We start from the raw sequence: 21,121 nt of genomic DNA, 5'->3' as shown, positions 1-21,121 counted from the left end.
GAGGAGCGTTTGACATACTGGAGTGTGAGTAAGATTGGACCTAAAAAATTCTGTTTTGGTCTGTTTACTGTAGAATTTCCTTTTTTCTCAAGTTCTTAGTGAATGCTAAGAGGGAAACATAAATAAATTGGGCAATATGCCAGGGAATTTATGTGACTAGCATCTTAGTTACCAACTAATGGCTGTTTGTCCTCTGCATCATCCGCATTCAGAAGAAAAGACAGGGGTTTTGGAATAATGAAGGCTTGGAACCTCTTGTCGTTGTTTCTGAGACTGGAGAACTTAAAAATGTAGAATAAGACGACTACCAAAGCCAGGGAAAGTCTGTAGGTAGTACTGCAACCTTTAATAGCCATATCTGCACCTCAATACTGATAGAGTAGAGGTGTATTTATGTGTGACGTTATTCCTGCATCTTAAGTATCTCCTGTGAGTCTGGAAGTTGCACCAAGCATGAAGCTGCTGTGGAAGCCTTTGGTATTTAACTTGCGTGTTGGGCTTTTTGTTCTACGAGAGGGTCACTGCTCCTCCATGCCAGCAACTGGCCTCTTCCTTTCCCCACTGTAGGAGATGCTTAACACAGACCGATAACTCAAAATGTGGCTGTACAAGGTCCTGAGTAACCTGCTCTCGTTGATCCAGCTTTGATCAGGAGAGTTGGATTAGGTGATTTCTTAATCGCTCCCTTCCAACCTTGGCCATTCCGGGATTCTGTGAATAGATTGACCGGAGCCACAATAACTCCCCAAATGCCTGATGAGCTTTAATACCCTTGCCAGGATTTTTATTCCCTTCAGTGTAATCTACTCCAAGCGCACATTTGAGAGGAATATTGTTAATAATAACACTATTTTGTCACATGGAAATTTTATGCAAAGAATTTAGCATTGTTTACGGTCTCAGTTTCTATTGGTGGTAATACTGCTGTATCTCGTGACAGGTGGAGATGTTCCTGATTTTATCTGTTGTAAGAGTGGCTTGAATCTTATCTTTTGCAGACAAGCTGAAGAATAAACTCTCCTTTCAAATACACATGAAGGTCTTAGCCATGATACCTGCATGCACAACCACGAGATAAAGCTTATATTTATTCCACAAGTGGAAGGAGAACACAATGCTGATAAAGAGCTTTGTTTTCAGTAGAGCTGATGTAAAATGCTGCTGCCTGCCAATCACATTATAAAGTGGTTAACATTTATTTTATTAAAGTGGGCACAAACCCCTCAACAAATATAATAACTATTACAGTTATGTGCCTTTCTGAAGTTTTCTGTTCCACGTTTCAGTAACGCCTGTCAGCTTTGCATCATATAATAAGGGTGCTGGCAACCCAGCACCTGTTCTTGAGCTGTGCTGAAGTATGGAAGTCTGCATTGCGGATCTGAGAGGGGGATTGTATCCAGTGTGTGTGATTACTCTTTCTCACACCTAAAGGAAGTAAAATAGTAGGACAAGTTCTTTCTGTTACATATGTGCTGTTTGATTATCTGCCATGGTAATGAATGCATGTAAATGAGAGCAGAACACATCAAAGACTGGACCTTTTGGTGTATCCTCCTCCTCAGTGTCCTCATAGTTGAAAACAAATGCAGATTTGGATTGTTTTTGTTCATGATTACTCAACTCTTACTTTGTTAGGAAAAGGTAGGTAACTTTGAGGGCTGATGTGTAAGAACACTGCATGATTAGTTTGTATGGACTAGTAGAAGAAGAGAATTTTCCACATATTAACTGTATTAATTTGAGGGAAGAGCATGAATCTTGGAAATTTCACTATGTAAATTTCATCAATGTTAACGGAAATTCAGGATTTTATTTTTTTAATTAAGGTTTCCATGTCTGCATATGATAAGCAATGAAGTGACAAGAGTGGGAGAATGATGTGATAAAAAAAAATCAACATTTATATGGCTTTATTTGGATATGTAAAGGTGCATGTCCTTCTGGTCATCCAATATGGAAGCAGCTGTATGAACCTCTCAACCAGTTCACAGTAACTTCCAGCACTGAAACATTCTGACAGAAGGAAAGTGAGAGAAAAAAAACACACTCCAAAAGATATGGAAGAAATAGAAGGGTGTAAAAATGGTGCTGTTTACAGTTTATAAAGATGGGAGAAGTTCCTGTCCTTTCAGTTGCTGATGTTTGCTTCCTGCATCTTTAATAATGGATTGCCATTTTAAAGTAGTGTGTAGGAACATCATTTCACAGCAGAAAAGGAAACAACTGCTTGCAAGTAAATTGGTGAGGAGGTACTTTTGTGCCAAAAAATTCTGTGCATAGTGCTTTAGTGAGTGCTCCACAGATACAGTACTTCTCCTGGTCTCTTTCATGTCACTGGAATTTTTTCAAGGCAATATACTTAAACCAGTTTATTTTGAAAAATACTTCTCCTGAGTGTTCTGTGACAATCTTGTCTGGACCCACAGTCAGCGACAGCTTTGAGCTGTATGCACCTTCTCCTGCAGGAACCTCCTCCAAAAAGGCAAAGAGAAAACTCAGAAAATTAGGGATCAGTTTGTCCAGCCAAGGTGACTGATTTTTTTAATGGAAAAAACTCAAGGCAACTAGATATATCAGACTAGAAATAGCAGTGTTTATGCCTAATACTTCACTTGTGTACCATGCCCTTGCAGGGCAGGTCTTGATTTGATCCAAGTCTAGTGAATTTTGAAGTTGCATCAAGCTCTCCGCAGTCTTCTCTGGTTCCTGGGAATTTTGTTTCCAGGCTCCTGGATCAGCTCCAGCTCTCCTACTGTCACCCACTGCCATCTCCCAGATCTCTCCTTGAGCTTGCTCAGCAGTCCATTGACAGACAGGGCAATGTCACTTCTGTCAAAGAAGTCTACTGATGCCATCATTTCTTAAAGAATTGTATCTTTAGTATCTTAGAAATAAAGCTAATACCAGATGTCACATGGAGCTTGAAGATCCTCAAGCAAATCTCATCAGCATGAGAAGCTGTCTAAGAACACAGTTTGACTCCTAAGGAGAAACAAATTTTGCTCTGTTTTTCATCTCTTCTTACGAGTGGAGTGTTCAGAGAAATCATATGGTCACTGAAGCTCTTGTGATGACAAATCCAAACTCAAACTCTGTGAATAGATCTTGTATATCAACTGGTTTGTTCCTTTAGAGCAGGGATGGGGAACCTTCTCGTTGGTGGAGCCTGGGAGACTGTGCACACACCTGTACTGGTCTGTGCATTAACAGGGTCTCAGGAATGTCAGCCAGTAACTGCCCAGCCTGAATGAAATGAAGAGTTACATCTGGCCTTCAAGCTGCAGGATCTCAGATCCTGCTCTAGAAAATTCAGTAACAGAATTGTATGATATTATTGTAAGAGCACAATTAATAGTTTTTAATGTTGTTAAACCAGCTAATAAGATGAAAGAGATCACCTAACAGCACATTTCATTTTACAGTGCTTTAGTATAGAAACTTGCTATGTAATTAGAGATAAAAATAAAATAAATTAATGAGATCTTTTTATTGAAATCTTTTTATCTTGTTCAATCTGCAATGTAGCACACATAAACTAACAGTTACAATATCATATTAACCACATGTGTAATGGGATACAAAGGGGAAAACAATGAAGCATCCATCTATGAACATTAAGACATTTATCTGTGAAATTATGGTTATGTTGGTTTTCTTCAGTTGCTGACTACTGTTTAGTGCATTTCTCAAAAAGCAAAGTATAGTGATCTGTAAATATGCTATGGAGGTACAGTTTAGTCCTCACAAGAAACAACTGCTGGCAGAGTGAATTGTAATTCACTCAAGTTTACTAAATTTTTGTTCACTGCTTTTTGACCTAGAGAAAAGCCTTGCATTCTTCTTATATAGTACCTTAATAAATTGATCTAACAACTTAAATTTATAACAGTGGTGAAACATGTAGTGCAGCGGCTATTGATTGCTAAATCTTAGGGTCCTGTTGAAAATTTCATATGCATTGTTTTTCTTAAAGCCCTGACTTTTCACATCATGCAAATGGATCAGAATATCTACTGTCTTTAGCTTAAAAGGAAGGATGCATTTTGGTTTTCTGGCCACGTTAAAAATGCTGAAAAGGTACTGTCTTTTTTAAGCGAGCCTTATTCTCTGATCAGAAGTACAATGCTCACCAGTGAACTAAGGAGGAGCAGAAAGGAAAGAAAATCTTCGTGTGCTAAGGTATATAGCCACCCCCAAATTTATTTTGGCCTGGATTTGGGCTTTACCTGTGGCAAGATTTTTGCTATCTGTAGTGTGACTATTTTAAGAAAAAAAATACAAGGTTTTGACCAGCTTCTTTATTGCTGATCACTAGAAAATGCCTCTGACATTCAGAGAGGTTGTTGAAATTGTCTATGAATGTTTTCAGCAGGAGAGGATGCCTATATGGAGCAGCACTAACAAGGAGGGGAATTTGTGTTGTCCCCACTGGTTTTACTTTGTTAAATGAAACGTTGTGAGTCAGGATCGGGAGGAGAGTTAGCTTTTGTGCGTTCAACTCCACAGTGCTCTGTGAAGCAAATTTTGTAATGAAAGCCCTGAAAACGTTCTTGACCTGTTGTAGGAGAGGATTACCAGGAGGCAGTTCTTGCATCTATTTTCACAGTCTAAGCTTCCTGATAAATAGTGACCTTGAGATCTTTTGTACTGCCTGTTCTGAGAGTCTTTGATAAGGGTAAAGAACTGAATGGCTTTAGATTTACAAAATGATAATAATCACATGATGATTTTTAAGAAGCAAATAATTAGCTTAGCCAAAGCTTGTGTAGGCTGAAGGATTTATAATCGTCAGTCTAAACTGCTAGCAGCAAGAGTCTTAAGGATCTATGAATTAAAGTTTCTGCTACAAAACCACCTCAAATTTGAATGAAGAACTCAACAAGACTGGTTTGCTTATGGAGAAAAATGTCTGAGGAGCTGACCTCATTTTTACTGGGTGCAGGATGTAGTTATTTAAACATATCTGTCAGGAGGAAATTATTGAAATGGCTATGCTAACCATTCAGTAGCAGACTCAGAAAGAGATGGCATTGTGCCTATCCCAAGGTCCAGGGAATCTTCCATAGGATTCTGTGGTCATGAGTTCTTGATTTTGGTGCCACCAAAGCAACTGCGTGACATAATCTTAAATGTGACTAGTTGGCAAACAGGAGATACGTCACTGCTAGTTGTCTGGGGACAGATTGATGGGCTTTTTGTTTAACAGTTTACATAGTCACAGTGTGCCCTGTAAGAGCTCTGCCTGGTCAGAATTTGACAGCAGAGGGTCAGGTGTTCCACTGACACTCTGTGTAGTTCTGCTAATCTCAGCAGGATTCGTGAGGGTATTAGTGCAGTAAGTGGTTTATTAGAAGAGATAATTAGCACAAAGAAGATGAGGATTTCATAAATAAGGAGGCTTGGTCTGCATCACTGAAACCTAGTTACGTGACATGGCAAGTCCCCTTGTTGAGCCTTCTTACCTCTCAGCTCCCCAGCGCTTGGTACATCCATCAGCACACACCCAGGATGGGCAAACCCAGTTGAGGAACAGCCATTTCTGATGAGACCTGCCTGGATAATACAGTAATATGAACAAAAGCACTTCAAAAAGCAACACACGTGCACAGTTTCAGTGTCTCCGGCAATGGGAGCTAGCAGGCAGCGGGAACAGACATGGGCAGCAGGGCAGTGAGCTGGGGAGTGAGGAGGCACTGGGGAAAAGCAAACTTAGGTGATCTGTCAAAAGACTCCAGCTACAGTCCTTGGAATTGGCTGCAGGCAGAGAAAGCTTTTTGATCTATAGTCCACCAGGAAATTGAACTTTGCTCAGGTGGGAATTTAGATTTGCAGGCAAAAGGAGAAAATAAAGCATATGTATAGCATGAAAAATGTCAGAATCTGGGCTACATTTAAAGAAATAACAAATAATTTTCTTTGCTCATTCCAGGCTTACCTATAGATTGGCAGACAAAAGCAACTTCAAATCAATACATTTTCATCAAAGCAAGTCATATTTTTAGACTCTTTCCAGGTTATTAAATATGCATAAGACTGAGAGTCAAGTGTTGCTCACACGGGAATGAGTGAGTGGTTCTGATCACGGTGGGAGAACTATTGGACTCCTATTGCTTCCCAATACCCTGGAGCCTTCCCTTGAATGGCATGTGATTTCCCTCCCACCTTCCTCAGTCTGGTCAAACTCTTGAAAATTATGGCAGCACAGTTTATCTTCTATATGTTGATCCAGAAGGGGGACTTTCATCGAAGTACTGTAGAATTACATTTTTACATGTAGTATTAAAGCTAATCTAGGAAACTACTGTACTGAGTAGGTTAGCATTGTCATGACCCATGGGTCTTTGCTTACTAATAATGTTTTTTACCTGGCACTGAGATAAAATACATTTTTAAACTCCTCTTCACAGCTTGCTTTTCTAGCCATACATCTGATATATTTGTATTACGTTCGTTTCCCACAATAGGAAATCACTTCAAAACTCTGGGGAAGGTATCAAGGAAACTGTACTTTCAAAATCACATTTTTGAAACTAAATACAATTTGTTAAGGAAAAAAGACACCACTGTTTCCCTGATAACTCAGTACAGAAGGCTCTCGGATCAGTAATTTGTTAACCTACCGTCAGGATATCCTCAGATATGAGTATTGCCATTTATTAACCACAGACCCACAGGTGAGGATTTGAAGTGAGGCACACTTCCAGTACAGAGGAAACAATTCTGCAGCACAATCTCCCTCCCCACATTTCCAGTACCATGGGTACCTAGGGTTTACCTTGTAACTATCTAGCAAGCTTATGATACCGTAGTAGTGCAGACTAGCCTCCAGTCAGCTTGTGTTCTGTTACCGATGACAAAATACAGTGCATTTGGAAGGGTTAGTCAATTCTTCTAAGAATTTGTTGCCTTTCATGGCAATGGTCTTATTGACAGTGTATTTGCTATTACAAAATTCTTTCCTGAAATGGAAAATGTGGAAGATATCCTATTATATACACTTCGATTTATTGCAAGTGTGGTGTGAAGGAGTTGAGGTATTTTGATGGCTATCAGTGATATGTGGCCAAGTTTGTTGACTACGTGTAGGATGGGAACCCTCAGAAGTATTCATACCTCCAAATAATTGCCAGAACTTCTTTTTCTAAATTGCCCTTTTCCCTGGGCAAGATGCGATGTGTATGATGCAGGTCTCGCCATGCCATTGTCATACTGTTGACATGGCATGGTTCTCAGCCCAGGTTTGCTTAGGTTCAAGATGATCGGACTCAATAAAACAAAAGATCATCCTGATTTCAGTGAGTATCTCTTGGACTTCATGTCTATTCTATGCTGAGGTCTTGAGAAATCACTTGGGAAGCAGATAATGACTAATTTGGAGACTTTCAGCTGGGATGCGGTTTAGAAAGCTGTTCGTTTCTCTCTCTCAGTTGGGTTTTATCCCTTCCAGCCGACAACCAGTAACTAGTGGTATGAGTGCACCTAAATACAAATTGTGAGGTCTTGGACCATAAGTGTTGATGTTCTTTCTTCACTCATCTTTCCTGATGTGGAAATAAAACCTGCACTCTGTATTTGTGTTTGTGTGTGCCTGTGCATCAAGTGTGAAGTGTAGGCTCTCTTTTGTATTGACATGGTGCCGTACATATGTCATCAGTACGTTTTCACTGGTTTTAGTGGAATCACATCAGTTTACAAACTTGAATTAACTAGTGGCATGCTCGCTGCTACTCCAGAAAAAGCAGATAAGACGTAATCCCTGCACCATAGGAGGGCAGTATACTTCATAAGAGCTTGATCCATTATCTTTCTGATGTAGCTTTCATATCACAATACAAATCATCAGTCTGGAACAGAACAGTTTGACAGGATGACTCAGTAGAGCCGCAAAATGACAGATGCTAGAAATAAAAAATAAACAAACCATGCCAGGTCATTGCTGTCAAAGCAGGATCCTTCACCTGTTGTTCCTGCCACTTATGCAGTCAGCTGATAGCTTGGGAGCCACGTTTGCTGTTGACAGGACAGATTATTGATATGACATGAAAACTTAGTATGGTTTTATTTAGTTTCTAACATTACACATTACATCTCAGGGTGTAACTTCTACAGGAGCAGCCATGCGCTTTGCTTGTGAACCAGCATGCTCTGTCCCTCTGCTTCAGATCCACTTGCAGCATCGCTTCTCTTCCCATCTGCTGGGCTTCCCTTGGCTCTCAGCTCTCAGTGTTTGTAACCAAGCCCTCCCCTCGTCCATTTATATGGAGCCAACGCCCCTGAAAAAACCCTCAGACCATATAGCTTAATTCTCGCCAGACTTGGCAGTGCAGCCAGCAGAGTTGGGAGTTACCTGCAGTGGTCTCCAGGCAGTTCATTCAGCCTGAACTGTGCCTTCTGTTTTCTCTGTAAAAAGGTTAGCTATTGCATATCAGCTTTAATGCTGCCTGTAGCTGTCTGTAGGTCAAAGCTTTGCTTGAAGGCAGCTGTATCTTACAGCAAAGCAGGTAGAGCACATTGTTCAGTTCTGTCTGATCTGCCTGTAAACAGAGCTGATGACATGTCACTGAAAATGGTGGTTTGATTATCCAACAACAGCACATAAAAGTGGATTGTATATGCTGAATGGTTTTAGCAGGGAGAATAGCTAGACAATTCTGAGGAAGATGGTTAAGTTTCCTCTTCTGCCTTAGATCAGAGGCCATGCATCTCAAACAGTGCCCTAAGCTTCTACCAGGGCACTGCCTGGCACTACCAGGCATTTTGGGGTTACGCAGGACAGGAGGAGTCTTTCCAGTTGGCATTGCCTTACTTGATACTCATAATTAAACATTAATTTGCTTCGGGATTTGAATCCCAGCTAATCTATATTCATAAATTAAGTAGCATCAGAGAACATTCCTGGGTGCTGGAACTCTATCGTCTGTCCTGCTGAATTGTTCTAGTGGTCCCTGGCCTGCCCTTGGCCCGTGCTATCCTGAATGCTCCCAAGCCATTTCCCAGCACGGTTCAGGAGTTGGCACAGGCCTTTGCAGTGGGCGGTTCGCATGCAGCCGCCCTGTGTTGGAAGGGTAATAGTATGGATGTCGTCTGTTCTGTGCCGGTTGGCATCAGTGCCAGGGACAACCCTGGGCATATTTAATTTCCTAGTAAAGACACAGCCCACCAGCTCCACTTCTTACTTCCCTGTGAGAAATCTCTCTCATTTGTTCAATAGGTATTTCAACCCAATATATAGATATAGAACAGTGCGAAACAGGGGAACTGATCATTTTCTGCCCAGAAGTCAAGGCAGGGATTTGAATCAAGAACTCCCCAGTGTTCTGATGGAGGGTACCAGTCATCAGACAATGCGTGTTTGCTGAGGCAATTTGGTCTCATATTGCAGCGATTCAATGTTTTTATGGTGAACTTTGATAGTATGTGAGTCACGGGTACAGGAAGGAGAATGACCCTCCAGCCTGGTGAGTAGGCAAGCTCTTGGGAGGAGAAACTCCTGGGCACTTGTCTCTGCTTTGATACATGTTCAATAATACATGGGAGATGAGAGGAGACGGAGCACGTCTGCTAGCGTTGAGGTGGTGAGCGATGCGGGTTTGGATTCACGTTGCGGCAAGAAGATGAGGGAATTGCACCTCTGACACTCATGTTCTGGTTGAGCACTTTTATGCCAAAGCCCCTGGAAAGGAGATTTTCAGCACTACACATCCTACCCAGATTTCCTTACAGCTTCTCAGAAAAAGGATTTTTGAAAAAAAGTGTAAAGGTTGGGTTACCTGTAGGCCTACATGTTCAAGGTAGAAATGGTGGTGGTGGAGGACACTTATTTTTGTGAAAAAGATGAGTAAAAAAGAAATGTGGTTTGATACAAATTGGAGGGGTTTTGACCGCTGTGTTATTTGTTTCGCTGTGCATAGATCAATAATGTAGTAGCAGCCCACTCCTCTCCCTTAGAAAGCAGTCAGCAGTTAATGAGCTAGTACTGGAAAAAATGTAATGCCTTGTTATGTCCAGAAAAGGCTCACATGTTGGCTTTCAGTAGAATCACCAAGAATTGACTTTGGAGAACCAAAATACGAAGAAAAGAAAAGTTTCTAGTAGTTCTCAGCTGGTTTGTATGATTTCTGCGATTCTTAAAGCTTCATAAACGTGTGTTATTTTTCTCAAGTGGCAAACTATATCTATGAAAAGATGGTGTTTTCCAGTGCGTTACAAAGAGAATACCTTTTTCTTCCCTTCAAAGAAGCTAAGTATTGATTGGCATTCATAACAGGGAGGAGGAAAGCCTTCGCTTATTGATTTTTAGTGTTCTAAAAATGAGGATTTACTGGTGCTGCCCTGGAACAGTAGTGGTGCAGCTGAGCAATGCGGAGGGAGTCATCTGCCTCGCTGCTGTGGAGTTGTCTGTCTATCCTGCCTGAAGTCTTTGGGAAGCTGCTTCCAACATAAAACACTTAGCATCTGTAAAGGGAGAGCAGAACATCTATCAAACACAGAAAGATCAAAAACTGTGACTCCCTGTGGAGTAACTGTTGGGAGGGAAACAGCTGAATAATGTTCAACATATTCAGATCTCTGACTTCACCTAATGCACACTGTGAAGGCTGTGTTTGTAGTCAAACGATGATTCATTTTTATGGATGTGGAAAAGCTTTTGTGCTTCTGCCTTAAAAGACACTGCTCTGTTATTTGTTTGAGAGGCAGTGCCAGTTGCTTCTGCCTTCTCTTAGACAAATATAAGCATAAATATTAATCTGTAGTGTGATTTTTTTTTGCTGAAAAGGCGGGCCTGGCCATGGAATGGCTTGGGAGGTGGCTTGGTGCTTGGTACACTGAAAAGACTTAAGAGCTGGCAAGGGCATTTAAAAACCCAGCTTTCTGAAAAAATTCAAGTTCCGTAAACCTCAGTGATAATTTGTCCCTTCATGGATATCAAGAGTATTCACTGGACATGCTCAAGCTCAGGAATCAGGAACAACCATGGTTTTGAGGACAAAATCACTGAAACAGCTCACCTTTTCGCTTTGAAAGGCTCATCACCCCAATCTCTACAAAAGCCTTTAAATGTCAGCCCATCTGCTTCTAAAGATTTGGGTACATGACAACTTCAGTGATAGCCTTTCCTCACTGCCCAGCCTTAGTAACTTGGCAGGGTCAAGGCAGGAGCGCTGCAATGGCAGCAGCAGCCCTTGCAGCCTCCTTTTCTCAGAGGAAAACACCAGGAGAAGGTTAGATGCTTCTGTCAGATCCCGTGCTGCAAGCAACACAAAAAGATACTCTGTGCTGTGTGAAGAGTCAAACTGCTCCCTCCTCCTGAGCCAATTTCCTCAAATTTTGGTTGCCCACATGCTTCCAGCAGGACCTTTTTCTGGTAGTGAAGGGTAGAAAATGCAGGTGATATTTCCTTGAACAGTTCTTGGCGGGAGTAAAGCTATCCTAATACGAAGTGCAAATATTTCAATGTGTTCAATGGCTGTTACACGTGCCTGACATATGATGTGGCTTGTCTTATGATGGTTCTGTCCCAGCTTGAAAAACATGTTGTTGCCTCTAAACAAGTCAGAAAACAATTAGCAAAATGCCTTCCATAGTTATTTCTACGAGGATTAAAGTATTGTCTCAGAAGCATCAAATTCAATGAGAAAAATACCCAAGAAGTGCTAATTTTTTCTCTGGAAATAGTATGATTGGGGATGAGCAGACAGACGGCATCAAAATAAAATGAAATCTCACACACATGGTTGCTATTTTATGGAAATGACCTTCCCTTTTCCAAAGAAAGATGTCTTCCACAGGGAGCCAGAAAGTACAAAACAGCTGGACAACACAGCATGTGAATGCATGTCTCTAACATAAGCATAGCTAATATTTTCTATTATTGCTGTGTAGGCCTCTCTGGGCAGCAATCAGTTCCATTTAAATACGATGAATATGAAAGTAATGTTTCAAATTTCATTCTTGTATGTACTGTCAGGGGAAAGAATGTTGATAATTTTTTTCAATAATCTGATAGCGAAATAAAATGAAAGTCTAATTCCTCCAACACAGAGTGCTTTTTTTAATTCTGCACTCTCTGAATTTTTCAGAGTTTTGAAGGTATTCCTGTCCCGAACTGCTCAGCGTATTCCATACATGACAGGTGGGCGAGTGATGAGGATGCTGGCTGTTATGCTCCTGATAGTCTTTTGGTTTCTTGTTGGCTGGACTTCTGCAATAACCCAAAATTTGGAGAGAAACATTCCACTCATTGGCCAAGGGCAAACATCTGACCACCTGATCTTCAATATGTGCCTCATAGACCGCTGGGATTACATGATGGCTGTTGGTATGTTCATTTTCTAGCTTATCTTTTAATTTCTAAACTAAAGCTTAGTTGCCTTTTCATTTTTCTCCTTTTAGAATATGTTAAAGTTTTGTCAGCCTGCGTAACATCACATGAAAAGCTTCTAGGGGTATGAAATATTGGCATATACGTTTTTTAAATGGGCTGAAAAGTCGTATGTATTTAAAATATACTGAGACTTTTATGACTTTCAAAGGTTTGTAACTTGGATTGTAGTAACAAAGTGATGGGTGCTCAAGAAATTTTGTCTTTGAAGGCAGAAGATATCGTGCTCTTCTACACTATTAAAGTGAGAAATTGTGTCTAGAATAACAGAAGCTTTTTGCTTTTGCACCACGGAACTGGGAAGAGCTCTTGTGTGTGAGGAGGGAAAGAACTTGCAAGACCACTCTTTCATAACCTTACAGAAATTAGTATCAAAGTAATGGGAATAGGAAATGCACATCAAATGTCCCAACTTAATGTATTTGCTAGATGTGCTCTTACTGCATGGGATAGGCAGGAGCTAAAAAATTACACCCTGCAGAACACATATTGAGGAGAAAAATGACACATTTTTGTTTCCTTAGTTTTATAACAAACAGTGGATTCCCCATCCCAGGGTTCAGTTATACAGTATAATGTGCTTCCTTCCGATGGCCAGACAGCTTTGGTGCCCAGGTGTGCCACCCACTAGCTCAAATACATCAGTGTTTTGAAATCTGAAATAAATTCTTACCTTTCTGCCCTTTCCCTGCTTCCCGCATGGACATCCCACTGACAGAGCTCTGCTGCTGAGGATTAGGGAGAAGTAATGGTGGCTTCTCCATATGAGAGTGCAGACGAGATGGATAGAAGCAGCCTGGGGGTATGAAGAGTGTTTTCTCTGAGTGGTGTACAGAAAGCCAGCGCATGGTAATGCACAGCAGTTTTAAAGGGCAAACCACTACTGCCAGCTTCCCCAAGGACTTTTGTCACAGATGGAGTGATAGAAAGTGCACTTCACTCATAAGAGAGAAGTAATAATGTATTTTATTGATACAGAATAGTGAGTTAACAAAGCTCAATGGTAAATGCGACAGTGGTTTAACAAGATTCAATGGCAAGGTACACTTGATTATTTATTGCATAGAGGACAGGGTCAGACAAAACTGTCAGGGAGACCTCCCATTGAGTCGTGAGATTCAGAAAGGATGCCCTTGCTTTCTAAAATCCTTCTCAAAGAGGAGTCTATGTGTGGCTGCATCCAGACTTAGTCCCAGACTTGGTCAACAGTTTATGTCTAAAGGATTATATATGCACAATCAATACTTTATATCACTTAGCTAAAGTCTCAAAGTTTCAGCATGCTATTAGTCACTTACAAAGAATCTGTTGCAGCAAGAAATCTCAACCTCAAGGATTAACCTTGAGAGGTGTCCCTAGTTAAGGGGAGATCCTGGCGTGCAGCCCACTGCCATGCAGGAGAGCTCAAAAGGCTCTTGGGCTACTCACTATTTATGGGGGTAAGATGATTGACTCATGGTCGTATTTACATACTGACCAGAGATTTTAGTTTCTTCCAAGTTTGGCTTGAGTTGAACATTGATCAGCACTGTGGTTAGGTGGCTATTGTGTTGTTACCTGTCTCCCCCTTATCCACTCTGAGCCAGATGCAGCCATCATAACCAGATGCGTCCATTATGACCACCACTGGTGGTTATCACTTGAGCAGGGTTATGGGAGATAAAGGTCAGGTTGCTGGGGGGAGCACACCATCACAACTTTCTGTGGCTCTAAGCTACCCGTGTGCTCTGCTCCTCTCTCCTTTGTGTAAGATCTCAGAGGCAGTCAGGCACACTGGTACCCCATGTGTCAATGTGCTCACCGGTAAATGACACAGAGAGGAGTATAAAGGAGTGTTTTGAAATATGTCTTGATTTGAGCCCTTTTGGAGGGGTGTACTAATAAAATATAACTATACTTTGCAGTAATGGAATAGTACTACCACCAGAGATGTTGTAAAATTAGTAACAAAGGAGAATTAAATGTGGAACACTTGATGATGTCATCTGCACTGATCTATTTTGCATCAAAATTTTACTGCATTTCACAGCCAGTAATACAGTGTAGTTTTATTAAAACTTTGATAGTGGTGGTTGTTGCATAATGGCAAACAAAGGTTTTTATTCTCTGGATTTTATAGTTATGGTAGTGAAGTGATTAAGAACACAGATCTTAATACCTAATTATGATCAGCAGTACCTTTTTGGTAAGAAATTACATAAGTTGCTGTCTGCCGAGTGTTGGAAAAAACATGGATCATTTTTTAAGGTATATTTACATTTAGACGGGGTTTTAATCACAGAATCACAGAATGAGAGGGGTTGGAAGGGACCTCTGGAGATCATCTAGTCCAACCCCCCCGCCAGAGCAGGTTCACCTAGAGCAGATTGCACAGGAATGCGTCCAGGTGAGTTTTGAATATCTCCAGAGAAGGAGACTCCACAACCTCTCCTGGCAGCCTGTTCGGGTGCTCTGCCACCCTCAAAGTAAGGAATTTCCTCCTCATGTTTAGATGGAACTTCCTATGACCAAGTTTGTGCCCGTTACCTCTTGTCCTGTCACTGGGCACCACTGAAAAAAGACTGGCCCCATCCTCCTGGCACCCACCCCTTAAGTATTTATAAGCAATGATAAGATCCCCCCCCAGTCTTCTCTTCTCCAGACTAAAAAGACCCAAGTCCCTCAGCCTTTCCTCATCAGAAAGATGTTCCAGTCCCCTCATCATCTTTGTAGCCCTTGGCTGTACCCTCTCCAGCAGCTCCCTGTCCTTCTTGAACCGGGGAGCCCAGAACTGGGCAGAACCCTTTTTATTCCTATAATTGATTGGGAGCAGCCTTGCAAAAGATTCTATGTGATAAACTAATAGATAGATTATGATATTTGATTTAAAATACTAAAATAAAAATGCTGGATGATCATTTATGAAAGGCTTGTTATTTAATTTAATTTAGTCAGGCACAGTATTTTATATAAAACTATTGAGTGGTTTGGAATATATTCCATCACCTGTAGCCATTGCTGGAATACCTCCCTGTTTCATTCGGTTGTCAATGCTTTACTGAAATGCGGAGAGGGAATTTTCAAGGTCGCAGATTAGTGAAGTGAGAATTAAGAATGCTCTGTTAGAAAGTTGTAATGAGATGAATCCTTTATGCTACCAGAGATTATTGGAGTTAGGATTTATGAAGCATTTTCCATACTAATCATGCTACTTTGGCTCTATCTCCAGAGACTTTTATTGCAGTGAATGTTTTCTATTTACATTTCCATTAAGTTTAGGAGTATGCTCTCTGTGAGAGAAGTAGGGTCTCAGACACAAAGGTTGTTACCATTTCTAGCATTGCCTCTGTAATCTGTGATATGCTGATGAGAAAAATTAGCATTCAGTAAATCTTATTTTATCTACATAACATAATGTAAGTTAGTATGCATTTTCCTTGAGGTTGGATACTTGTGGGTAAGCTTATTTGTCACTTGCCTAGATTCTTTCATTTCCTTTGTGTTCATTTCTACATCACTTTCAAGGTTGGGGCATCTGTCTCATTGACAAGCCATGGCATGGTTGACAATTTGAGATTTTAGAGAAATGCCTGAGGTCTTGAAAACACTACTAACCCACAAAGCCTTTTTGCTATGGCCGGAATATATTCTGTACCTCTAGCCGTCACAGCCACATTCCAAGTTAGAAAAAAACCCAAGCGATAACTTTTGGTATCTAAGGGCTTGCAGTGTCACAAGTCAAACTATTATTCTTTATCCTGAGGGAAAAATCCTCTAAGTGAAACAGATATCAGCACAGGATTTAAAAGAACTTCCCACAAACTGTAAAAAAGCGTGAAATATTAAGTTTAGTGAACAAAAAGTCCCAGGCAGGAGAGAAAGGCAGGCAGAGAGATAAAAGTGCATGCACAAACACAAATAAAAAGCAGAGGTGAAATCTTGGCAGGTGTATGTTCCTGACTCCAGCAGGGCCAGGGTTTCACCCAGCATGAATAGGATTTGAACTGTAGTTTTTAAAAATCCCCCCATGCATTCTGTGTGTGGTTTTCAATGTTTTATTTAAACCAGAAGCAAATGGCAGGTATTAACTAAGCACAGGGAGGTATTTTTCCCCGGCACCTGTCTGATTCCCGGCTGGCAGGAGCTGGGCTGCTCCCGCGCAGCTGGCTGAGCTGCTGCCGTAGCCCACTAATCAGTGGGTCATGCTTTGGGTCCTGGGCATCAAGAGGATTTCAAACGCAAGGCTGCATTGTGATTACTGCATGACCTCAGCCAGGAAAAGGAACAAAGTAAGTATTTCAGGCTGTTCCCAAAAGAACTCCCTCCCACTGTTCATTTGTTGATATTTAACATATATAATCTTTGGATCTAAAGAGGGTATGAGTTGCCAGGACAGGCTCTGACAGATTGGGCATTAAGACTGCCTGTACAGTTTTGAGCTAGGGCATTGTAATACAGCCTTACGAGGCCCTTTATTAAATTTTCTACAGGCCCTCTGCTGCATTCAGTGAATGAGTGATTATTATTTCCTTTTGTTATCCCCATTTGAGGTGGCCCTGTGCCGTATTCAGGGTGTGTTGTTCAGAGCATAGACTGAATAAAGAACTGTTTGTTTCCAAATGGGCGTTTTTAAGCTGTGTTCTCCTTAGCATCAATGTACAAAGATTAAAGCCAAAATTGTCAACAGTAGCTATCTATTTTGGGTGTCTGTCTTGAGACTTTTAGGGACTGGTTTTTCAGAGTACTGTTTATAGCCTCCTCTGTGTGGAAAGCACAACCAGGAGGCACTTGTTAGAAATCAGCACTGATGAAGATCTGGCTTCTGTTCTCACATTAGATACTCAGAAAATGTATCATGTAAAAATAGTGATCACTTGTGAAAAGCTTACTCTGAGTGATAAGACCAGGGCTGTATAAAATGTTTGCAGCAGAAATAGGAGAAGAATCCTGTTTTACGAAGGAGCCTTCAGCTCTGTCCCTTTCCTGCTTGTAACCCACTCCTCCCACTGCCATGTACACCTCTTTCACAGTCTGCATCACCAACACTGTGTGCAGTTTATGTCCCTCATCTCTAGGATGTGGTAAATCTGGAGAAGATATGGGGAAGAGCAACAAAGATGATGCGTGGTGCTAAAACCCCCAGGTTGAGCAATTTGGGTTGCATTACCCATTGCAGTAACGCTACTTTTTCTTGGTATCTGTTACATCACAGGTGAAATGCCATAGCTTTTATTTAGGCACAATTTCTATGAAGTAGTTCTGCTAAGGAAACCATATCTGGGTTGCCTTAGCCACATGTTTATGTATTGGTAAATGCCATATTCAGATGCTTGTGCAAGCCACCCGCAGGAGGAGATGGCTTTGGGAGAGGCTGGAAGATGCTCTGACTTCTTCTTGTCTTTGCACCACTCTTTTTGGAACCCACTTCTTGTACTGCTCCAAGTCTTTCCAACCCTTCAAGTACTTCGGATACCATTGGCATTTGCTTGCATCCTCTTTAAGAAGTGAGAGAAGAGGTCCCACACTCAGCTTGCTTTCAGCTGCTGGTTGTAGATCTTTCTGATCCTGTTTTCCCTCTTTCATCCACACACAAGTGAAGAGGATGATGGGGCACATGGAGACAGAAGAGTGGCCAGCTGGCTTTAATAACAACAGTGGACTATGCAAGGAGTGAGGCAGGACAGCACATCTGTGTAGAGGAAGGAATAAAATGCATGAGTATAAGGGCTAAGCGAAGTGCAGAAATGAGGGGAGTTCCTGGAGATTGTAGACCTGAGCACTGGCACGTGTTTCATGGAGTGAGACTCCTAGGCGTGTTGCTCACACTCAAGTCAGTGGATATGTCTCCACTGCCAGCAAAAGCCATCTCTAGGTCACCCTCAAGCCGTGGAGCCTGGAGACCGTGCATCAGTGTGTCCCTTGCATTACTTCAAGTGGACCTGCAAGGCAGTCTTTTGGCTGTGTGGGGGACGGAGCGTGCTGTCCCCCCCGCCAGCCCATGGACCCCTGCTCTTCCTTCAGCCTTGCACAGCCACAGGCCATGGAAGTTCTGGTAGAAAAAAGTCAGGATTTGGTACCATTGGTTCTCACTCCACACATAGGTCTCTGTATTGCTGTGCCTAGCTAATTAAAATGATGCTGAGATATGGTGAGAGAGACAGATAAACCTCTGGTAATTTATAATTTGCTGGGAATAACTCAGCATTAAAGACTTATACATGTAATTGCAGTTCATTGAAATATAGGAAAATCCTTTCAGCTGAAGAAAAAAGCTTCTCCTATGCCATGGTGCAGCTCTCCAGGTGGGAGATTGGACGCAGTGAGGCAGAAAGAGACTGCACTGGCTGGCAACATAGGAGCAATAGAGGACACAATTCTTTTCCTGTTTTAAAATGGTGTGTGCTGGACTCCAGCCGGCACCCTGAGTGCATGAACGGATGGAGGAGCCATGCTTCCAGATTCATAGCTCACTTCATTTCAATACAGGGGATTTAAAATGTAAACGTTAGTCTGATGAAATGAAGTGTGATGGAGAAGTAGACGAGTTGTTGTAGCTGTGTTATGGATGTAAGTAGAGTTGTAATCAGTAATTCCTTTCCAAAACCTGAGGAAAAAATGGTGTAACTGTTGGAACGGTACTGTTTTGCCAACAGTGCAAAGTTCAGAATACCACATGAACTTAGTCATGTTGCAGCTGTAATGGGCTCTCCCTTATTAGTGTAAGGAGAGGACGCGGAGCATGTCACTGTCTCTGGAGAGCAGTGGCCTGTTCTTGGCCTATGATGGTGCTTCTTAAGCAAGTGAGTGTGGTCAGACATAGAACATCATACAGAGTCATGAAAATGGGCTTTAATCCTTCAGGGGTGTCTTCTTTTTGCAGGTAGCTTTTGGACAGCAGAGTGCAAGCGAGCACGGGGATGGGTATCCTGGCTCCAGGGAGCTCCTTTCAGCATCTCTAGCCCACAGCCATCTCCACCCAGAGGCCAGCCTGAAGAAGCACAAGAGAAAGGCATTTCTGGGTAGGAGGGTAGGAGGGCTGAGAAGCAATCAGGACAGCCTGAAATAACTCACTTTCCCTTCCCAACCATGGCAGGGAGGAAACTCACAGTTTAGGATTTAAGCTCTTCACAAATATAGGTACATACATTCCCACTGTCATCTTGTAGTGACAGGGTGGCATTATCCCCATTTTACACAGCCGGAGCTGAGGCACAGTTAGATTAGGGTTATATGGTCCATTTAATCTGGGTGCCCGTTTTGCAATGCCTTTGGCTCAGTTACAGAGCTTAGTCAAATCTGTATATAACATGTTGTGTATGGTCTCACTGGCTACAAATACAGTCCTGTGTGCTTAGTTCTGTTGCAAATTGCAGCAAAAATGCCTAGGTTGGCACCCAGATAGCAAGAGAAATGCTTTCTGTGATCATCTCTGCAAAGTTTGGCTTGACTGGGGGCTTTTTTCATATGCACAGGAGCTTGAAGTACAGACAAAGTTAGAATTCAGTTGTGCATGTGCACAAGACTGCTTTTTTTCCCCTGTGGTCTTTTCTCTCATTCACTCTAAATGTCATTTACAACAAATTACAGAGCTCTCTTCATTAGCTAACCTTGTTTTATCTCTGGAATTGCATTAAACGAGTCTGGTCTCTTAAGAAATTATATAGTTAACTGAAGATTATATATGCAAAAGAGAGCAAGTTAAGGCTGCGTATGTGGTATTTTTATTTTAGTGCTGTGCAGTTCTTAGAGATAGCAAAGTTGTAGAAGTAAGGATGAAGTACTTTCCTAAGGCCTCTAAGAAGAATTGGTGCGTAAGCCATGTTCAGAAATCAGCTTCGCATTTCTTGATTCTTCATGTTTCCTTATATGAACGTTGCTTTTCTGAATCTGTTTTTTCTTACCTCTCCTGAAGTCATGCCCTTCCTGCCTTTACTCCATTTCTTATCTGTGGGTGTTCTCTTCCCGTACTCACTCAAGTGTAAGGAGGCTCTCAATGACTTTTCCAAATCTTGAAAGAGAGGAAAGTGACTTTCATCACTGCTTTCAGTTCATCATATCTTGCTCTGCAGTTCTGTGCAGTCAGGCGAAGTACAGACATCTGCAGAGCAGGCAATGAGAGAGGATATGGCTTAATGGGGAATTTACTTGTGCTGGGGGCTGGACAGGCAGGAGCAGGTCAGTCTGCATTCACTGTGCTGTGCAAGGCGTGACACAACTCGGCTAACGGACACTGAAAGAAAATGTCACAGAGACTGTCTCTGGTCATGGCTTGACGTTGTACTGGATTTAAATATGAAAGAATAATTTGCAACACAGACAACTGCATGTTTAGCAAAACCTAGTAAATATATTAACCCCGATCTTCAGAGGAAGTTTGATAAAGTCAACAATACCAACCCTGAGTCTGTTCTTCTCTACAGAGCAGATACGTATGACATACTGTGACCCTGTGTCATTGTCCTTCATTATCAGAAGGTGCAGAATATGAGCAATGGCCTAAACAAATCCCAAGTGAGTAGTCATGGCACACTCTTAGTTGTAACAGGCCGGTGGCATCGGGCATGAGTCTGGTCCAGTGTATTGGATGACCAAGCTAAGTGTTCCAAAATGCTCCGTTTTCTAAAAACATGATGGGCATTGCAAACAAAAGAAATAATCATGGTTTTTAAACACCACAGGATATAACTAAGCAGGTTGATTGGATAGTGCAAAGACCGTATAAAAGGTTTTGTGGATAAGAAATAGGTAATGACTAGG

At 41.6% G+C, this 21,121-nt stretch overlaps 1 protein-coding gene across 1 annotated transcript in view; it reads left to right on the top strand.

Moving 5' to 3' along the window:
* GPR158 (G protein-coupled receptor 158) overlaps positions 1 to 21,121 on the top strand; it is a 202,358-nt gene that overhangs the window by 168,063 nt on the left and 13,174 nt on the right. The window contains exon 7 of the mRNA XM_059819042.1: positions 12,084 to 12,322. Within this exon, the coding sequence (XP_059675025.1) occupies positions 12,084 to 12,322 (239 nt within the window). The remainder of the gene's footprint in view (positions 1 to 12,083; positions 12,323 to 21,121) is intronic.

The sequence above is a fragment of the Gavia stellata genome, chromosome 6 (assembly GCF_030936135.1).
Source record: "Gavia stellata isolate bGavSte3 chromosome 6, bGavSte3.hap2, whole genome shotgun sequence".
NCBI classification, from domain to species: domain Eukaryota; kingdom Metazoa; phylum Chordata; class Aves; order Gaviiformes; family Gaviidae; genus Gavia; species Gavia stellata.
The sequence above is the reverse complement of the archived record's forward strand: the minus strand, read 5'-3'. Positions and strand labels throughout refer to the sequence as shown.